Source organism: Catharus ustulatus, chromosome 1 (assembly GCF_009819885.2).
Source record: "Catharus ustulatus isolate bCatUst1 chromosome 1, bCatUst1.pri.v2, whole genome shotgun sequence".
NCBI classification, from domain to species: domain Eukaryota; kingdom Metazoa; phylum Chordata; class Aves; order Passeriformes; family Turdidae; genus Catharus; species Catharus ustulatus.
Window position 1 is genome coordinate 87,518,604 of NC_046221.1, and position 21,878 is coordinate 87,540,481.

A 21,878-nucleotide genomic window follows, 5' to 3' on the forward strand; every position below is an offset into this window, starting at 1 on the left:
CCATGGGGTCACAAGTCCTGTCAGCAAACATGCTACAGCACTAGCTCCTCTCTCTGTGGGGTCACAGCCTCTCTGGGGCATCCACCTGGTCCAGTGTGGGGTTGTCCATGGGCAGCAGGTGGATCTGTGCTCCCCCATGGGCCTCCAAGGGCTGCAGGGACACAGCTGCCCGATGATGGTGTGCACCACAGGCTGCAGGGGAATCTCTGCTCCATTGCCTGGAACATCTCCTCTTTGTCTTTTCTCGCTGCCCTGGTATTTCAAGAGATGTTTCCTCTCTTCAGCTGCTGTTTCTGCCGCATTTTCATCTCTTCTAAAATATGTTTTTCCAGAGCTGTTGTTGATGGGCTCAGTTTGGCCAGCAGTGGGTTGGTCTTGGTGCCTGGCATCGGCTCTGTTGTGGGGAAAGTTTCTGGCACCTTCTCACAGATACCACCCCTGCAGCCCTGTCTCCTCTCCTTGCTACCAAAACCTTGCCATGCAACCCAATATAGCTGGCTGATATCTGCTGCAATTCAGATCAATATTCTGTTCAATAACTCTCTTGGTAAGTAAAGTAATATACATTTTTATACATGAGGTGATGTAACTGTCATAAAAATTGCTATTTGTAATGCTTTTTTGGAATCAAACATGAAAAGTTCTAGTCCAGGAATGTCAGACTTTCAAAATACATCACATGCATTTTTTCTTGTCAAAACGGAGATTTTCATGAAGAGCATCTAAATGGCTACAAATAGATTTGAAAAGTACTTCATCAAAAAAATTTCAAACAATTCTTGGCAGAATCTTTGTTTCAAACAGGGCATCCTGTAACATAAAGGGGTTGATATCTTCAGAGTTACAAACATTAATAAAATGCCCTTATCTTGAATTTTGACATATAAAAAATTACATTTACCTGAATAATTCCTGCCTCTGAATTTTAAAATGCTTAAAATTAATAGAAAACTTTAGGGTGAATTAGTTATAGTTGATTTATATACCACTTTTGACAAATCCACACAAATCTGAATTACTTCAAAGAACAAAAAATTATCTCTTAGCTACATATTTTATTTAAGGCTCATACATCTCATTCTACATTTTCTTCTCAGAATCACTCTGCTAATTTAGACAAAAAATTAACCAAAAAATCCCTAGACTTAAAATTGTTTGGGGTTCACCTGTAAAAATTCTTGAGTACTATCTACATCTAGAATCTGCTATCTGAAAATTAAAAATTAGTGTATATTCATACACAACCATAATAAGGAAAATGATGTATTAAAGTATAAGATAATACTACCTTTTAACAGTAAATCTACTGTATAAACCGTCTTGACAACATAGCTTATTATTTGTCCCAATATGAGGTTCTAAAAAAAAAAAACAGGGAAGATTTGCAACAGCTCTTCCCTTTCATCGCTTTAGAGACAAGCAGACTGAACTACCTGTGTCTCAGTGGGAAAAAGGAGGATTTGTAGGTATTTTACAAAATGGAAGACGCATATATGAATATAAGAAAATGAACAATGGTTTTCGCATAGCATAAATAAGACACTAATGTCTTTCTTTAGAAACAGCAGTTAAATAACATTAATTTACAGGTAATCCAAACTATTTCCATAGTTTATAGAAACATCTATAAGTCTTTCTTCCTGTCCTTTGGTAGCCCTCCATAAATTGGAGCAAAGCACTGACTTTGAAAAAGCAGGCTTACCAGGTGTTCCTGTTTGATTCCCTTTTTCTCAGACCACAGTGAATCACTCTTACATTGATCTTTTGGCTGCTGCCTCACAGTGTGAAATGCATTTGCATTGTACTTTTGGAAGTCCCACTCTGCGGTTCACTAACAAACTGTGAACTGTGTCGCCACCATGAAAATTGTAGAACTTGATGACTCTTACTGTGATGTGGAATATATGGAATCTCAAATACTGATTTACATCATTATCATAAAGTTTTTCAGGTTAAGGGCTGATACATGAGTAGTGTTATATCCAGTTACTGAGGCTGAAATTGCTGCAGGAGGAGGAAATAAAGTTCTTTTCATAAGGGAATCCAGACAGAGGAAAAATAAGCCAGTATAAACAGTAGATGAAAAATGCATTGGAAGGCAAGAGGTATTTATTAAATACAAATAGCTTCTCAGCACTAAAAAAATAGTAATACTCAGCAACTGAAGGCTAGAGAGGATGGTATGCACCTTTCTTTTTCTGGGCAAAGATATGGTTTTTTGTCCACTTTCTTGTTCTTTAGCAGGATTTGGCTGCAAGAATCTAAATGCAATTACAGAATGAGAGAAGAACACGAGTGAAATATGAGTGCTTTGAACATGGGCATTTTCCACATTCTCTTGGAGGGCACATATACACATTCCTTTATATTTCATTGGACTAGTCAGCTCCCCACCCTTCTGATGTTTTAACATTTCATAGCTTACAGAAATAATATTGTTTAACTTTTATAAAAATCACAGAAACAAGGCTATGGAGTTAGGTACAAGGTTTGTTAATGATGTGCAAGAATACAAATGAAAGCACAGGTTATATCTGAAAGCTGCACATACATATGACAATATAATAGAATCAACTTTACATAAGGGTTTTTATCTGCAGTAAAAAATTATTGCATTGACCTGTGGTAATACCACAGTGATTTTAAAGGCCCAGAGTACATTCAAAGTCTAAGAAGGAGATCAATAACTCATTTCAGTGTTCCTGGGACAAATTTGTAGTAAGTGGTGAAGAGGGATTTAGGAGAAGTCTTAAGTGACTTAACTAACTGACAGCTAGCCAATGACTAGGACATTGGTTTTGTGGCCATGGGAGCTATTTGGAAAGTCTTTAATTCCACTGGAAAACATTTGCCTTAACTTATTAATTGCAAGGAAGAAATAATAAAGACAACAAAAATATTTTTCATGAGATTTTATTAGACTGAGCACCTATGTTGAAAATTATGGTTTAAAAGTCTCCAGGACTGGGTGAAAAATTCTGTTATGTCGAACATAAGTGAAATAACTTATATTTTGCTTTTAGGCTTACTTAAGGGGATCAAAATTCAGATTGTCTGTTTCACAGCAAATTAGGCACTTTGAAATCTACTGTCATTCCAATTCACTAGTGGGCAGATGGCTGCTGTGAGTAAACTGTCACATTCAGTGAGACTGGACTCATGCCATGTATTTGTGACCCACAATTTTGAGAACTTCAGAAAGGATACAAATGGTATACAAATGTATATGTGTTTTTCATGAATGAGCAGTCTGAACACTTTTTACATTTCACTAACATGTCAGAGGTAACTGCGTAAGTTGACTTTCATATTCATATAGTATCACTCAGAAAAAAACTTGTAATTATATGCTATTTTGTAAATAGTATTATTTTCTTGTTAGGATGCTATGACTAAAAGAATTAATTACAACAACACAATACTTAATTGTTACTATCTGTGCTTCAACGGAGCATAGATAGTAAAACTACCTACTTTTACTGTCTTTCACCTGGCTCATTTGTGAAACTCTGCAGTGTGATACTTTTTAATTCAAAGGGATTTAAATTAATCTCAAATATCCACAAAATAGCATTTTACTCATACTCATGTCCTAGTGAATATAAATGAGATTATTACTTTGAATGATAAATGAGATTATTACTTTAAACATTCCACAAAATCCAGCGTTGTGAAGGTTAAGTTAGAAGCATGCAAGGGCAAAAGAGGCTGTCAAAGTGCGAAACAGAACTTTTTCTTCTCTTGTACAGCTTCTCCTTGTTACTGTTAAAGCACTGTGGACCAGTTGTTAAGTAGCAGCTGCTACTGCTACTGTTTTCAGTATCCCCCACTTCGATTATGTTTATGGATTTGAGGTCAGTCTTCTGTATCAACTAGGTAGTAAGCGACTGCAAAGTGCCTAGTATGCCACCCATGACTGAAGACAGTAAAGGTGATTTAGTTTCTGAAAGGCAATAGCGAGTCTAGCAGATATTGTTAACCAAGCTGTTGAGATAGCTGGTCATAGCCTGCCTCAACATCTAACTACTGCATAAAAAGCAGTGGCAGCAGCAGAAAACACACAGCTTTAGAGTGACAGAAGCCAAGGAAAGAAGCAAAACTAAGAGACAGCAACAGTAAGGCAAAGTACATATAAACTTTTAATGAATTAACCTTACAAAAGACAATAGCTTCAAAACATTTGACACGTTTGTACAAAACTATTCCAGCATTGTTAGTTCTCTCTTCAGAAAGAATGCCAGCAAGCCACCCAACGTGTCCCTGGCTATGAGATGTAACTGGTGATCACATCCAAATCATGTGTGGACAGAGTAAACTTATTTACAATACTCTATAATTTAATACCAGATTAGTGGATGCTATTGGGGAGCGACTGTATTTTCCAGAAAACACCATGCATCAGAAAATAGTATGCACCCCTAGCTTTATTGCCTTTTTTCCCCCATTTGTCATTAACACTTCTCTTTAGTCCTTTCAGGATGCGTTACCTCCTTTTAATTCCTATTCCTTCTTTTCTTGTCTTTGAATAACAGTGCAAGTAGCAGTACAATCTTCCAGTCCTATAGCGTACATCACAACTGTCCTTGAACATAGAAATATCAAGGTGCAAAATGATGGCTCATGGGACTATTCTGCAGCCATATTAAAATAAGTGCCACATACCAGAAAATAGCACGCATGTTAAGGGCCAAAATGTAGTTAAAAAGTGCGTGATACTTTCCTGAAAATATGGTATTGATGACACATACAAGTATCTTCAAGATGCCACATTCCCTTGTGAAAGGGATCTTGTCATTTCTGTATGTACAAAGTATGTCTTCAATTCTCCTTTTCCTTTTACATTTATTATTCCTCTGCAGGTGCTCATGTACCCCAGTGTTTGCAGGACGTTGTTTGTCTCCTCTGTAACCTGCAACAATACAGTAATACAGCCAGTGTTGATAACAAAGCAGAGCAGAATCTTCTTCCAGGGTGTGAAGATAACATAATGTTGTGTTCATTTATCAGGGGTTTGCTGTAAGGCTCATAAGGCCTTTAAGGGTCTCAGGAGAGGCTGGAACACCTAAGCTTTCAAGCACTCTGTTGCTGCATGCCCATTCTAATCACTTATATCAAGTATCAAATTTGGTATAATCACATCAGTACCCAGGGTTGTCAGCAGAGAGTTTTTTGATAGATAAATGGAACTAGGGTAATACTCTTCCTGGCACAGCATGTGCCTCAACTTCAGGAGCTTATTTTCACTGGAGTAGACCCAAGCTTCCCCATCTTTCTGTAACTACTACAGCTGTGTAAATGAAGTGATGGTAAGGTGATGGTTAGCATCACCTTTCAGAGCTGCTGTTGCCAGTTTCTCACATAACTGTCAGTGAACCAAACTTTAGGGCGTTCTGCCATTTTAGGTGAAGGCACACTAGCACAAAATCAAGGCTTACCTGGATTTTATCTAAAACACCAGTGCTGTCCATCCTGCTGGCCACATTTACTGTATTGCCCCATATATCATATTGTGGTTTTTGAGCTCCAATTACTCCAGCTATTACAGGCCCATGGTTTATTCCTGGAAAGCATCAGAACTTAACGTTAGCAATGAAGAGAAAGGCAACAAAGTTGGAGAAAGCCATGGAGCACGAGTCCTGTGAGGAGCCGCTGAAGTAGCTGGGGCTGTTTAGCCTTGAGAAAATGAGGCTCAGGGGAAACCTTATTGCTCCCTCCATGTGAAAGGAGGCTGTAGCCACGTGGGGGTTGGTCTCTTCTCCCAGGCAAGCAGTAACAAGATAAGAAAGGGGAGATTTAGGTGATCATCAAGAAAAATTGCTTCACATTCAAGGGTGAATAGACAATTTCCCAGGGAGGTGGTGGAGTTATTGTCTCTGGAGGTGTTTAAGAAAAGACTGGATGTGGCATTTGGTGCCATGGTCTAGTTTACATGGGGATGTTCAGTCATAGGTCACTCTTGATGATTCTGTGAAGGTCCACCAAACAAGGACACACAGTGTATCTGGGATATAGCATGTCAACGAACACAGCATTTGGCCCTTGCTGAATAATGGGTATGGCAGCGAGCAGTCATTCACCATTGTTTCATCAACCATTTATGGCAGAAGAATGTTAGTTATCAAAATGCCAGAAGTCAGTTCAGGTACTTTTAGTTTTATAGCTCCCTCCCATCCCGAGTAACTTGCTATTTTCAACCACTGACATCCTAATAACCTGCTGGTGCCTTTATTATGTAGCATGAGAACCACACTGTGGGTGAGCAGCAGCTTCTGAGAAAACAGATATACAAGAGTTTCTTTTAATTTCTACTTGCAGTGAAAAGGCCTTTCCTCTGCAATAGTTGATGGCTCAATCAAGTTACTTTTATAGCATTCTTTGCTTCTTAAATGTAGAATAAACTAAAGCGAATGAGCTGAAAGGATTTGAAGCCTTGTTCTGAAGGCTGGATTGACCATAGAATGGTCATAAAGATCTGCAATATAAATGTATGTATTAAAATAATTTGATTAAGCATGGAGTAGAACAATATGGTAGAACAATATAGTCCCTCATTAGACTTGGTGAATTTTTTCTCTTGCAGTCAGTTTGTAACCTATGTTATGTCTGTAAAAGGGAGTGAGTTGTACTCTGCTAGTAGGGAAAAAAACCAGGAGATAAAATCCAAAGTACTATTGTTAACCAGCATCAAATGCACTGTAATTTTAACTGCACATACCGATGAGCAGGAAAGGCAAGTTAGGCCCAGTGAGAAATAAGCTCTGAACAAGCGAGTTATTTGGATTTATAAAATCATCTCAATGGATCATAACTGATTTCTGTTAAATCCTTGACAGAAACCATCATAAGGGATATATATATCCATGCAGTAAAATGAAAGTGGGATTGTAGGATGGAGAGGGATCTCGGAGCTGGCTCATCTGGTAACATGGCAGTGCAAGCTAGCAACCACACTATCAGCCCACTTGGAAATCCTGGAAAACGTGACTGTAGAAGTTAAATTGGGAAAATATGCAAACACTACATGATAACAAATGAAACCTGATACATATTTGTCTAAGTGCTCAGAGTTCAATGCACAAAGGCTTGCAATACTTTGCATTAACAGCTGAGTCATGGATGGATTTTTCTGCTTCATGACATACAACTTGTAGAAAACACTAGGGAACTAAGACTGGAATCCACAAAAGCCATCTGCTGGGTAGCCTATCTGACTAGCAGGAAATATTGAAGAGATGTGTGTGGCCATGGTCCAGAAACTGGGGCAGTGCAGTAGGACTTCTCTACAAAATACAATGGGCAGGAAAGGACTTTTATTTTTTACCTCCTTCCTGAACCATCACTGTTGATGGTTTGAGAAATACCTCAGGGGCTCAGAAGTCCCTTCAGATCCCTCCTCCTTTGAGGTAACTTCTACAGTGTATCTTAGGAATGTGTTTTGCCCCCAAGCATTGTGGGATATGCTGCTCTCTGTCATTCCTGCTGGTGTGAGTCTTTTTTGCATGAGACACACGAATGTTTGTGGGGGCAAGGCTGGAAGAGTAGTTTTCTCACTACAAGTGAATGCTCTAACAGAGGGTGATATCATCTCTCTCTCTCATATCCAAAGCAACATTTAATCATTCCTGAAATGCAACACTGTCCAGCAAGAATGACAGAGAATATCTCATTCTCAAGTATCCTACAGCCTGGGCTCATGGCCTAGCCTCACCCAAAACCAGGAACCAAATTAAGTCACCTACAACACAGACAAATGTTCCAATTATGAAGTTATATGGAAAACAACATACCTCTCTTCTGAAAGAGAGCCTCTCTTCTGAAAGAAAGCAATACCTCTGCAAAACTGCAAAAGCATATCTGAGCTTGTCTTATAAATCAAGCACCTCAACTTGCAGAAGGGGAGGAATGTCTAAAATGTCATCTAGATGCTCACCTCCCTTGCCTGGCAAGATCAGAGCAGTGTGTACCTCCTAAGTAAAACTAGCATTTCAGGCACTCACAGGAGATTATGAAAGCTGAGACCTCGAATAAGTTGCAAAAATTTCAGACTTAGATGCTGGCCAAGGGCGGCTTTTACAAAAGGCAGTTTTGGGTACAAGTCCTTACAGCAGGGACTAGGTCAGAAGTAGTTGTTAAAATGTTTCTGTGGCTATAATTAGTATGGATATCAGAGGCTTTCATCATCAGGTGTTGGGACATAGCGAAGAAGTGATGTGAAAATTAATATCTCTGTGATGCCTATGTTGGATTATGGTGACACAAATACCACCTTGAGACCTGTGTGTCTTTTTAGAGTTATTTTTTATTTCATGAAGGAAAGGAGTCTGAGTTCTCTGTAATCTTTAGCAAGATTAGCGAAAATCCAAAGTGAGCATTTTGTTTTGCTTCCTGGTCCTCACTTGAAAGGACTCAGCACTGCTTTAAGCAGTTTGCAAATGTAGCCCCAACACCCAGCAGCTCTCTGTACTGAAGCTGCTGATATAAATGTGTTTCAAGGTATGTGCCATGTCAGCTATGGCAAGAACCATCAAGTTCTGTAACACTCTGAGAAGGAACCATACTTCTGATTTGCTTTGTCATTTTTAGCTCTAGCAAGGAGTACAAAACATACTGGCAAAGAAGCTCGTTTCAAGTCAGAAGACAGAAAGTTCTGCCAGTGGGTGGCACTGTGAAATAGACTTGAGAGCAGCAGCTGAAAGGAAAAGCAAGCGGTACAACAAGAAAAAGATAAGACAGGAGAATAACTGTTGGAAATCAAATACTTCTGACACATTTACAAAATTTATGGGTTTTCAATATTTGTTTACTGTTTTCATTTCACACTTTCCACGTTACATATTGCATTGTGAAACTGCTGTGTACTGCTATCAGGAAATAAACATTTTGGAACATATGGTTCTTGACCAGCTCTGAATTAATTTCTTTCATCATTCTTTCTAGTGCTTACTGCAGCTGTCTATTTCTTTTTAAAAATACCAGGATGCACAAGAAGAAGCAATCAGAAACTGAAAAGTAAGGGATACTTCTTTCCAAGATAAATAACTATTCATCTTTGCTCTTACCTGAATAGCAAAGACAAATACTCTCCTTTGTCTAACACTGCAAAGGAAAGAGTGTATTTTTGTGTGCTTGCTTGAATTTAGCACATGTAAAATATTTCAAACTCCAGTCTCACTGGCCCCTTATAGCTCTTGTCCTCTGAAAAACAATTTATATAGTTTTGCAAAGCCCAATATAGAGTTTTCTTTTGGAATTTGCAAACTTAAAAAAATGTATGGCTTATAACCTTTACAGTAATTTTTACAGTTACCATAAAACCATTCAAAGCCATGTGAACCCATTTTTTTCATCTATTCTTTAAACAGGAATACTGTCCTTTTCTAAGTCTAGCCTTAAACACTCTAGGGGTTGATGGGCAACACCATGTAGGCTGCTTTTAAGCAGGGTAAAGATGGTGCTGTTTACTACTATGACCCTTTTGGTCAGTTCTACTACTATTTTAATCAGCTGGTAATACACACTGAATTCTCCCCCTTGTCCATGCTATTCTCCTAAGAATCCTGTGATACTCACCCACTCGTAACTTGAAGTCATTGAATGAATGCTTGTTTATGACATCCAGTTTTGCCACCAAAGCAAAGGCAAACTCCACCATGGTTCCTATGTGCATATACTGTCGTTCAGGTTCCTGAATTCAAAAGACAAACAAACAGTGTAAAATCGTTCTTGTGAGCCTTGGTTGCTGTGAGAATACAACCAAAATAAGCTGAACGCTTGAAGACACTTAAGCCCTTAAGGATGTCCTGGCGTCAGCAGGCAGATGCAGAGAAGTAATGTAGAAGGTGGTACCCTGTCTAGCATCTGTTAGATCAAACAATGGCCTATCTGCACACAGGATGCATTTCATCTGTGTGCAATCAGGTAGTCTAGAGGTGATGGATCTAAACCATGCCTAATCTAAAATTTTGATTGTCAAGTGACTAATTAGCTGCTATCTAATCCTGCAAGCACTCAATATTGATGTGCGCCTAGAATTTATTAATTCATTTTCTCTTAGGTGTCTGCTTCTTCTATTCCCTTTCATAATAAATAATGCTTGTGGACAGCCTCACAGAGATTCTTCTCTCTCACTGTTGCATAGCTCAGCACCCTTGTAAAATTCACAATTTTAAGAATTCTTCCACTGATCTCATTTTGCATATAAGCAAGTACCTCTGGGAATAGACCTGAAAATGACTAAAACACAAGAGGAAGAGGGCAACCCCACTCTGCCCTTCTATTTACAGAGCTTATACCACTTATCAAGGCTATAGACTTTATCTCTCCTCATACATAACAAAGCAACCTGATTTTAAGTGCTGTTTTTGAGTCCTTTGAGGCTGAGGAGAAAATTGATTTTGGTGCCCCACAGCCCAAAGTAGGATCCTGACAAGTAAATGATTTTGTAAGATATAGACTCACTGATCTCTATAAGAAATTACTGCATCTTCCCTATTTCATGAGATAAAGGGACAGAAGAGATGGACAGATGACAACTTCAGAGATGATTCATGGAGTGCGTGCATGAGCCTAGGGTGGGACAGTAGTGGTGCTTGCCGGAGCAGCTGTTTAGATAAATGAAGCCTGTTTCCTTTGGAGTTCACTCCTAGCTAAAACAGATGGTTTCCTGTTCAGCTGATATATTCAGACCCCTTCCTTAGGCACTTAGTCTTCCAAGGATGCTTGTTTTAAGCTGGGGGTGGTTCCCAGCAGTATGTCTAGCAGTCAGTCAATGCCACACTAGGTACTGCAGGATCTGTGCATCCTTGGGAATCTGGAATGAAGACTGCTGAGTTCTGGTGGATTTGTTTTGAGAATGTGAAATAAATCGCCAAAGGAATGCTAAACTGTGGATCTCCTGATTGTGGAAATAACTCAAATGATAAATTTCTTCCTCGGCAGACACTAGTTTTAGTTGTGATTGAGAGCTCTCTCTCTATGTCTTCACATCTTCAGGCTGCAGTTCTGCATTTTCTTCATCCCCGTAACCTCCCTGCATTAAATGCCAGAGCTAATTTAAAATAATTCTTTGTCCTCAGGATCCTTAGGGTCTATAGTTCATGTGGTAATTGCTTGTGTTTAGAAGGAACATGAGTTTGGCGAGAGCACATTAATCCTTAGCAGACTGTGTTGATTCTTAATTGCTGTCTCTCTGTCGCTAACCTGTAGTACTCTAAAGATCGCGGTAAAAGCAAGATTTTTGAATAAGTTATGAATTGCTTCTCTGAACTGGATTTCCACTGACTTCAGTTCCAAATCCTACCATATTAAGTAAATTAGAAGCAAAGGAACATATGCTCAATGCTGACTCTGAGGGTTCTGTAAGTGTATAGTTAGTAAGGCAAATCATCTCCCCCAGCTCACAGTGGAAAACATTAATTCTTGCAACCTATGGTATGCTCTGTAAATCCAGTGCCAATACAGCACATAGGAATAAAATGCTGTACTTTATTTAGAGTAGAAGGCCTGTTTTTGCAAATACAAAGGTGACTTTTTCAAACTGCAACATGAAGAAAAATTCACAGAGACTACTAAAGTATATACTTGTCCAGTACAAGACAATCTATGCTAATAAGAAAAAACTAGGCCACATTTTTCTACATAACCTGTAGCTTAATGAAAAAAAAAATCAGCCTTAATTTGAATATGCTTTTTATTAAGCAGAAACATTTTCCTGTACCTGACACTGTTCTTGGTTGGGTGTAGCACTCAGTCCTGTAGCTGCCATGTAAGTGCTTCCAATGGTCTTTATTTTTTCAACTCCACTGAATTTTGGCTTTGATAATAACTGTAAAACAAGGTCAGTCATTCATTATGCAGATCAACAGCCCTGTTACTCTAACACCAATCAGAAAATCAAGTCTTAGAACAGTTTCTGTATGGACCTTAAATGGCTTCACAAATATATACAGGATGAAGGACTTAAGGATGGATAAAACAATGGTAACAGAACTCCAAGGAAAGAGAATTTTTGTCTTCTAAAATACCTTTTTACTATAAAAGGGATGAAATTTATAGTAGTGAGAATAAATTCCATCTTATTTTACATACAGCTTTTAAATGTCAGTAGATTTTGCACTTATGTGATATTGGAACTGGATCACTATGCCAGCCAACAGTTAAGCTTTAAGCAGCTTTCTGAAAGTAAGCATCTATTCCATGCCAGTGGAATAGTCCATGTCAATGGGACTAAAATCCAAGGATTTTAGTTCATATATCCCAGTTTGTTTTGAACACTGGATACCCAGTACTCTCCAAATGGGTTTGTTGCCAAAATACCCTCTATGGCTGCAGATCCACAAATACAGACTGTGCTCTCTGAGTCATGACACAATTTTAATACCTTTCCCTATTATCTCTGTCACTAATAACTTCCTTATAGAGAAATACTGTTCTCAGTGAGGCCTTTCTAGATGCTCTTTCCCAATCCATCTGTAGCCATACTCTCTACTTGCTTCTGACTTCAGAGAATGGAACATTAAAACTTTTACAATCCTTTGATTTGCTTGTGTATCAAATAATCAGTGCAGATCAGGTATAACACAAGGTTCTACCTGACTTTGGACATTCATATTTAGAACCTGTGGTTAATACTAGTACATTGCATATAATGTGACTGCCTCAAGAGATGCAGCTAAAGGGCAAAAAAATAAATACACACAGGATTCTCATTATAGCAAATTGAAAGCGATTGAATATGATGTCAGATCAATATCTGATTTATCCCACATAAATCTCCTTTTTCTTTATAATCCCTGTAAGTATTTTCTGACAGCTCTTCCACTCCCCCCCTTCAGGTATGTTTTCTGACTGTTGCATGTAAGTCAGTAAGATTGAAACCGTGCCAATCACTGTTATAGGTACATACATCATCGAAGTCTGCAATGATCTCATTTAGCAGCCTGAGACATTCCAACCCTTCCTTATTTACATCAGATTCTGTGTAAAATTCCTTGAAATCCGGAACAGAGGCAAACATGACACAGACACAGTCATATGACTGGTGATACAGATCCTGTCCAAAAGAAAACAGAATAAAGGAAAAAAGTTAATAAGTTTGCTTATTAACATGCAGTGTCCAAGGAGCCAAAAAGAGAGGTGCTGCAGTAGTTGGAATGCCTTCAGATGGAGGTTGGATGGTTTTTTGCATTTAATAATGTACAGACTTCTTCATAAAAGAGACTTAGCATTTAAAGCTGAAAATATTGCAATGATTTTTTTTTCCTTCCTGAACATTAACTCAGTGAAAAAAAAAGCTCACTAATTTTTTAGATAGGACCCATCTCTGAGACTTCTTATGAAGAGAATTTAGTCTGGCTTGCATGGCTGAAAATGTATTTTGTAAAACAATATTTAATTTATTATTAGCTGTTTGTTATTGTACTAACTAAAGAACTGAACCAAAATCACAAACTCAATGTATTACAAATGCATAATGCAGTATGACCCTGACTGATAGTTCCTAACCTAAAATGACAGTATGCCAAAGAGGACAAAATAATTATAATTTCTTTTGCATGACAACAAGCTGGGACAAAAACAAAGAAGTCACCAGAGCTAAAACTTACTTATGGAGAGTTTGCACTGCCTTCTGTGATCAGTGAAATGAGATCATCTCTACTCCACAGAAAGATTCTGGTGCTAAAATGGACAACCTCACACTACCCTTTTCAGTTTCCTCTCCACTGCCCTTGAACGTTAGATTATCTCTTCTTTCAGGAAGAATTCACATCCCCCAAAAAAATACAGAAAGAAAGTTTATTAAACTAATACTTAAAAAAAGAAAGTTTATTAAACTAATACTTAAAAAAGAAATAGTACCTATACACAAAGGTAGGCATAGCAATAAAAGAGGCTGTTATCTACTTTAATGTAAAACTGCCTCCAAGCAGTTATTTGAGTAAAAAGGGATTTCAATAATCACATAGAAAGAATTTATTCAGTGAGTTCAAGAAGCATAAGATATTATTTGCCTTTTTACTTAGCAAAGCTTGGGTTTTGCAATTTGACAGTCAGTGTGTCCATTTGGAAGAATGTGGTGTGCCTGTGCACAGATGTGCACTCACATTAGTGGATCTTTACTGCTGGTATATGACTTAAAAATAAGACAACTATGGGAAAACTGCTGACTGCTTCATCCCATCACAGGTGGGAGGGAAGTTTCTGAGCAAACATGAAAAAAATGATGGACAGGAAGGAACACAAGTAGCCAGAAGAGATAAATTATTTATTACTACATTTTTGTGCCTCCTGTATTTTCTAAGGATCTATAGCCATACCAGCACTGAAACGCCACCAGAGCTGTGTGCTGTAGGGATGAAATATACTGTTGCAATTCACAGCTCAAGTTGTTATTCTCATGTTGCACCATGATTAAATCCAGATTTCTGACTGAAGACTCTGCTGTGGGAAACCCAAGGGTCAGCCAGCAAGACAATCTGGTCTGACTGTGAGTGTATGATGTGTGGGGCACCTGTTGGCTCACTGGAGCTGTCCACTGTGAAGGGCATTTGGTCCCAGCTCAAGTGGTGCAGGTGTGACTGCCAGAGTGGCTCCTGGATGGTCAGATGGGAGTATTTCCTTAGAAGGTACAGTGACTACATGCTGTGGTCAACTCAGCTTTACTTCTGTTTCCTCAGGTCACCTTCCCTGTAACTTCATTTCAGTTATAACAACCCATTTGCCCTCCTTCCCATCTAATACCAGGGCAATATCCATCCCCACTAATGCTCAATAGCATAGCACCATCATGGAAACAAGCAGCAGAACTATTTATAACCAGATGAGTAGTAATTGTAATTATCACAATAAATTTCAGAGAATTTTAAGGAATCATACCCAGCTAGTTTATTTTGATCATAATAGTAGTGGATGTTAGAATCGAGTGCCTTAATTTTCCTGAGAGTTCTTCTCTTGGAACTACACTGTCCAAAATGTGTAGTCAGAAAATTAAATTCAATACTATTCTAGGAAGAAACAGTTTTTGTTATTTTAACAAAAATAAAATAATCCTGTCCTTTGCATTCAATCTTGTTCTTTTTCCTCTTTAATAACATCTGAAATTCTGGAAGTATGTTCCTTTACAGATGTCCCCTTATCTCCAGTGCCTGAAGATCTTCCTGGGATAGAGAAGGCAAACCAGTCCAATTCTATCCCTTGGAAGTGTATGGTGGTCACCTTCTCTAGGGCAGAATTTTTGCTCTAAATAAGGTGCTAGTTCCATCCTGTAGCTAATAAAGCAAATTCCTATTGCTCAGTGATGGGCTTGCCAGTTAGCTCGCAGCACAAAAGCTCCCAAGCACTTTTAACTAATAGGCAATCTGAAGGATAAAAGCATTAAGGAGAAAACTGGAAAAGCCAGGTGCAGATATATTTAATCCTGGACCTGTTTTCTGTTTCATTTTAGATTTGACGCTGTCTTTCTCTTGGAAAATAATCTGTCTTGTATCCAGCATTCAGACTATAAGCAGAAATCCAGCTCCAGAGGTTCTGGTAAAGCAGGCAAACCTCTATTATTTGCTCTGAAGAAACTTCACTTTTGATGTATTAGCATTAGTCAATGTATATCGTGTTATAAAAAGACCTTTGTTGGTCATTTGAAACTACAGTTCCACTGCTCCCAGTTAGCATTCATCCACTCACTTTTTCCCTTTTCATTTCTTCTGCCTGCTTTTCAGCAGCATGCTCTGTTTTTCCTTTTCTCCATACAGCTGCATGCATGAAATACTAAGGGAAAAAGTATTTTGAAACAGAATATTCATCCATTTTCTTAATCTCAGAATCTGTTTCAAACAGAAAAGAACACATGTAAAACTATGCTAACTTGAATGTTTGCAGCTAAGGAAAATGTGGACAAATTTCAATGTCATATCTGTTGACTTAGGTATCCACACAGAGAACATAAAGGCCTAATCTGCCCTAACATCTTTAGGTGTATCTACATATACAACCTTGCTGACATTGAAACAAATCTAAAGAAATGACAGATACTTATATTCCTGAATACTTTCAGATTTGAAAGGGCTTTCCTTTGAAAACTGTTGAAAGGAACAAAACAAGGAACAAATTGAGTTTGTTTGGTTTGTTCTTTGTTTTGTTTTTGTTTTATTTTTTAATGGATGTCATTAAAATTATATCAAGTAATTTTTACTTCACCTGACATGATGAGTTGAGGAGCTCAACACATTACAATTTCTGTACTTCATTAAATGAAATTAACTCATTCCAACCTAAGAATCTTGAGGGGTGACAAGAGAAATCCAGTAGCCAATACAAAGGTAAGCAGACGGTGCTGCTCTGCTGGGGAGCTGAGGTGTAGTAGCACATAATCAAGAAAGCAATCTCCTGATGGTTTGCTGTGTTTAATACCTTAACTGAGAACTGGAGCTGAGTCAACTTGGTTTTCAGCCAAAATCTTCACTGCATTCAAAGGAACCCCACAGCAATTTTTGTTTGGTGTTACCTACCAAATGAATATTTGCAGGGAATACTAAAGTATTGAAAAGCAGTCCTGATTTGGACTGCTTAATGCAATCTACAGTGAAAGGGAAGACATTCTCCTTTTTGGCGCAGGAGATCAAAAATGAATCCCTAAATCTGCCTTCTGTCCTATTCATGCACAAGTAATTCAAACTCTTGCATTTAAGATCTTTATAGCTGTTACTCTCTCTAAATGGATTTTTAAATTTATATATATATATGTATTAATTTTTTTGCTTTATTATTACTGTAAAGGAACATTAGAAGCAGATCTAATTTCCAGCAAAGTAAAGATGGATCTTTTGGGTGACTTTTGTGGTTCTTGGATTAGGTCCATTAAGCAGTGAGTAAACAGGTAATTCAGTGTTCAGACATTCTTCAGAATTAACATAGCCACTGTTTCAGGGAAAAGGCTAATTTTCACTCCAATAAAAAAGCTCTCCAGCGAATAGAAGAAAATTCAGAACCCGGTTGCAACTCCACTCTGATCATGGAGGAAAAAGTGTCTAACTGCATATGATTTAAAATTAAACCCATGTTGATTCAACCATTCTGTTCTTCCTTCTCCTCACCTATTTTTACCATCCTTCAATAGGCAAAGTGCATTGCCACTTAGGAAAAGTTCAGCTTTTTTTATTTCAGGGTATTATGGCGCATTCAGTGCTGTAAAGCAAATCTTACAGGCAGGAAAGGGGAAATGAAAGTGACTGTAAATTCATATTTTCACTATAAGGACTTACTGTTCAAAACAGCATTTTATGATACTTTAAGAGTGCACTGCTTTCTTACAGAGAAGAGAATATACAGAGACAGCTGACCTCATTCTTCAGGTTTCTTGCCAAGAAGTGTTCAGCTACGTGGGCTGGAAGCACATTCTCCAGAAGCACCCGATTTAGATTCTCCATGGTTTCAATCTCCTCCCGCTCTTTTTTGAACTTGTTCTTCCACAGGAAGTCTAACCTACAGTAATATTCATTCTGTTACAAGAGGACACAGAAGTAAAGAAACAATAGGCATCTTGTCCTGCTGGAGTACAGGTTTAAGAGACAAAATAAGCACAGTACACATCCTCTACAATGCTATTATTTGGCTACTCAGATATAATTCCAGGTCTCACAGAAGTCACACCCCAAGCATACACTTTTTATCAAGTCCAACAAAAAGGCCCAGGAGAAAATAAGAAATGTTGCAGGGTGCCTTAAACAATAGAAGATTTATTTATCTACTCTTAAACTTGAGTAGAAATTAATTCCAGAAATTAAACACTGTAATGTAACAATTTACAGTTTTGCAATTTAATATTATTTTGTAAGTGCAGAATTTCATCTGAAATAATGGGTATTTCAGGAAGATCCTAACTTTGACTAACTTGAATTTACATCATGTAACCGGCTTGGCAAAAAGAAAACAGCCTATTGGTATAATATACATTCAGTATATAAAATCATGATCAGACTATCAAAAATGGCCCAGTCCGTTGGGCCAACTCAGTTGACTTTTGGTTTTGTTACTTGCATTTTTTTTTGTTGGTTGGTTGCTTTTACACTCCTTTCTGTAATACTTTATCCTGTTTTTCTTTTTGTCCCAGAGTTTTTATAGTAGCTTTCTATTATTAAACAACAGTACCTGGAACTGTATGAAAATATGTAACATCCTTGGAGTATCAGTATGTTTTGAGATCCAATTTCACTAGAAAGGTGGTGAAAAATTAATAAAACTGCACTTTTGTGGAGCTCACTGCACTTCCTTTCAATATTGTGAATGTATTGTCATAAATCCTATGGCATTATTTCCACAGTGAAGACTCCTCCGGCCTATCTTGTTTGACCTGATAAAAATCAAGAGCTATTTCAACATAGTCTTAATGGTTTAATCCTATCAGGCAATCTCAATGAAGACTATGTTATTAACCAGGAGAATATGATTATGATGGCAATCTTATTATAGAAAAACTTAAAAGTGCTAGCTACTGTTATGAGCAGTCAGTAAGCAATGACATAAAAAATGAGTAGTCCTTCTGACTGGACAGTGGCTGTCACAGCTCTAAATGATTCATAGGTATTCTACTGAGATAACAGCCAAAGATAAGAGTAGAAAGTTGAAATTAGATGATTTGGCAAGCTTTTGAAAGGCAATGGAAGAAAAAAACTGATGAAGCAAAAACTGTATCTGCCGAATACCTGCAGGATGAAAAAACAGTAAGAGGAAAACATACAGAGAAATATACTCAGGTTTCCTTTGAATTGGTTGATAAGGGCCAGGTACTATTTAAATATTTAATTACAAAAGTGAAAGAGAATATCCATTAAATCATTGTTAATATACTCCCTTTGTGCTGATACCTGTACTACTAGGGACAGAGCGCAGACCTCAAACGCACTGCAAAAGAAATATTCTGGCTATTCTAACTCAAAGGTGACATTATTCCGAAATTTAAAGGGGTCTTGACATCTTAGAATGGATCATGCTGCATCCCAGAAACCTGGACTTTGAATGTCAAATAAACAAACAAACTGGATATTTTAAATAAATATATGTTACTAAAGGATATTTGTAAACTATAAGCAGAAGAAAAGTAGGCAGAGATTTAAATATTTGTACAGACAATCATAAAGGTACAGAGAACCTGAGAAGACATTTCTGCAGGAATTCAGGGTTTTATTGTTATCCTGTCATTGTGCCTGTGTTAAATGGCAATTATCAGTCCTATAAGGCTTGAAGTCACAAATAGGGATTTTTTCAGAACTGTCCACATGATGCAGTCACTTTTTTAGAATGTCTTTTTTTATATATATGTTAGTTATTTATACATCCAAGAACTTAGATTAGTATAAATAAAAATGCACATAGATGGTAAATTCAAATGCCACCAACTGTATTCATGCAGGAAAAAAATCCAATAAAACCTTGGAATTTCAAAATTATTGGCATAAACTGATGAAAGTAACATGGATGCCTGCTGAAATTAGATATCTACACATTGTACCAACTTTGTACTGAAAAGAAAAGGTGGTAGCTAAGTGAAGTTTTCAAAAATATGTTTTTTCTTCAAAAGTTAGTATCAGATAATTTATTTACTACCTTGCTATTTACTGAATTAAATTTAGGCTGCTCCAAAAAAGGACAAAGGTAACTTAGAGATCAGGAAAAAAAAATCAGAATGTATTCTATTTGCTTTGAAATTAGAAAAGTCAGCATATCATATTTCAAAAAGAGAAAAGCACCAGCTTATTAACTTACTTCAAGAAACTTTTGGTGGATATCCTGATCAGTCAAAACAGACAGTGTTAGAGAACTGACAAATGGTACAGATACAAGGCAAGTGTTTGGAAAAGAAGGAGGAACAATAGAGCAAGGTACTTAGTAAAAAAACAGTGAGTGCTAAGGAAAATAGCTATCTAGACACACTGGCTAAAGCTGATACAATTGGAAGAGTTGACATCCTCTCTGTAAACATGCCTCCATCTATTACAGAAAAGTAAATGATCATGTGACTATCAGTGAAATTTGAAATAAGTTTTCATTGTATTCTCTCAGAAGAAGCTCTTGAAGAGACTATTTCTTTCAAAAAGAGAAGAATTCCCTCACAAAATAAAAGCTCACTATAAACCAGAACAGAGACAACAAAGAAACAGGTTTTACAGCTCAGGGAAAGTGCCACAAGCACCTCAGCGGTAAAACTACCAATGAAATTCAGTGTGAATAACTACAATATAATCAATCATGGAAAAAATATACAGCCAGCCTACAGAGTAAGGGGACACATCATATTTTAGGCACTGTTGAGAAAGGAATTCACACGCAATGTCAATACTGGATTCAAAGCAGATCATAAGAGAGATCTAGTGCTCAACAGTGTTTAAATGTGAGCACACTCCTTAAACAGCCAAGACCACACCAATTCTCCTGGGAAGGGTGGAAGAGTCACCATTCTCAACACCTTGCTGTCGCCAGCCTGTTATCAAGTGACTCCGGGGATCTGCATGCAGGGTGCATGAGTCACTTATCTCAGTGTCAGGAAATGGTTGTTGCCAATGCTGGCAGGGCCATCAAAAAAAACCCAGTTTTTCTTTCTCCACCTTGCTTTTCTCTGTTCACTCCCATCCTTCTGGCACAAGCATTGCTGTGACCACACCATAAATCTTGAAAATGGATCTGACTCAAAACTAAGCATTTCTGCAGGGTTAATTTTTAATCCTGAACATTTCCCTATTTTGATCCACTACACATCTTCCCAGTGAGTTGTGCCAGTACAAATGAGGAGACAAAAGGATAAGAATAAGCAGCTGAGGGAAGGTCTACTTTTTCCAGCAGTGATGCTATCTGTGCAGCTGAAAGAATTAAGTAAGCCACTTAATAAACCATGAAATTATATACTAACTCTCCCTCTCTTCATCCCCACTGAACCAGAGGCACTTATCCTCTGCATCTGCTTTTGATTCAGGAGAGGCATCCTATGACCAGTGATGAGCACATTCACAGAGCTAGGCTTGCAGGAAAGCATCCACTTTTTGTTTGGGTGAACTTTTTGTTTATTAGTCCTTGGGACAGAGGAACAACAATGGCAGCTGAAGGGAAGTGTAAAGGCCACCCTTTTCATCTGTGCAATATCTTTAGCATTTTTAAAATAATCAGATATCAAAAGAAGAAAAAGATGTATTATCTGCAAAAATTGCAATAATTAACAGAGAAATTACTTGTATTTCATCCTCTCTGAAAGAAGGGTAAGGAAGAATTTGACTTTATTGACGTTACCAAGATGGCTCAACAGCATCCTGCATGTATCACTCAATGAAAGTAGAAAAGAGGAAAGTTAAAAACAGAGAGACTGACACTGTCACATGTTTTTTTATCAAACTGTGAAATTCATTATCGGTGTTGGGAACACCAGGAAGATAAAATGGGTTAAAAAGGCATCAGACGGTGAAACAGAAAGGAGAACAGCCAATAGCTATTAAACACAGCCACAGAAATATCAACTGGCAGGAGGTGGGAAGTATATGTCCCTGGAAAGGTCACTCCATGCAGGTTGATTTCCTCCCCTGTTCTTTTTCCAAGAATTTGCTATACCAATCAATATTACCAGCAGTAACTTAAAATGGCAGGTCTTATGCCAGGTATGTATTAAAATTAGTTCATAACATTTTCCAGTAATATTTAGACTTTGCTTGAGAGTGTTTGAAAATGCAAAGTATTTCCTTCTTCTTACAGGAGAGTAAGTTAGAAAAATCAAAGGCAAACAACTGAAAATTTACAAATAAGTGCTATCATGACAAGGATCTTGAACCTACAGGTCTGAAAATGATAACTTTTTCCATTATACAATCATTTCTTAGTTGGTGTGACAGAGAACACCTGTATTG

General features: G+C 37.7%; 1 protein-coding gene across 1 annotated transcript in view; it reads right to left on the minus strand.

Annotated features, from left to right (window-relative positions):
* Window positions 1–4,115: 4,115 nt before the first annotated feature.
* ADCY2 (adenylate cyclase 2) overlaps window positions 4,116–21,878 on the minus strand; it is a 211,986-nt gene continuing 194,223 nt past the window's right edge. The window contains exons 20-25 of the mRNA XM_033054038.2: window positions 17,334–17,492; window positions 12,905–13,051; window positions 11,717–11,824; window positions 9,571–9,685; window positions 5,436–5,560; window positions 4,116–4,909 (exon numbers count right to left, since the gene is read on the minus strand). Coding sequence (XP_032909929.1) covers window positions 4,757–4,909; window positions 5,436–5,560; window positions 9,571–9,685; window positions 11,717–11,824; window positions 12,905–13,051; window positions 17,334–17,492 — 807 coding nt within the window. The 3' untranslated portion in view covers window positions 4,116–4,756. The remainder of the gene's footprint in view (window positions 4,910–5,435; window positions 5,561–9,570; window positions 9,686–11,716; window positions 11,825–12,904; window positions 13,052–17,333; window positions 17,493–21,878) is intronic.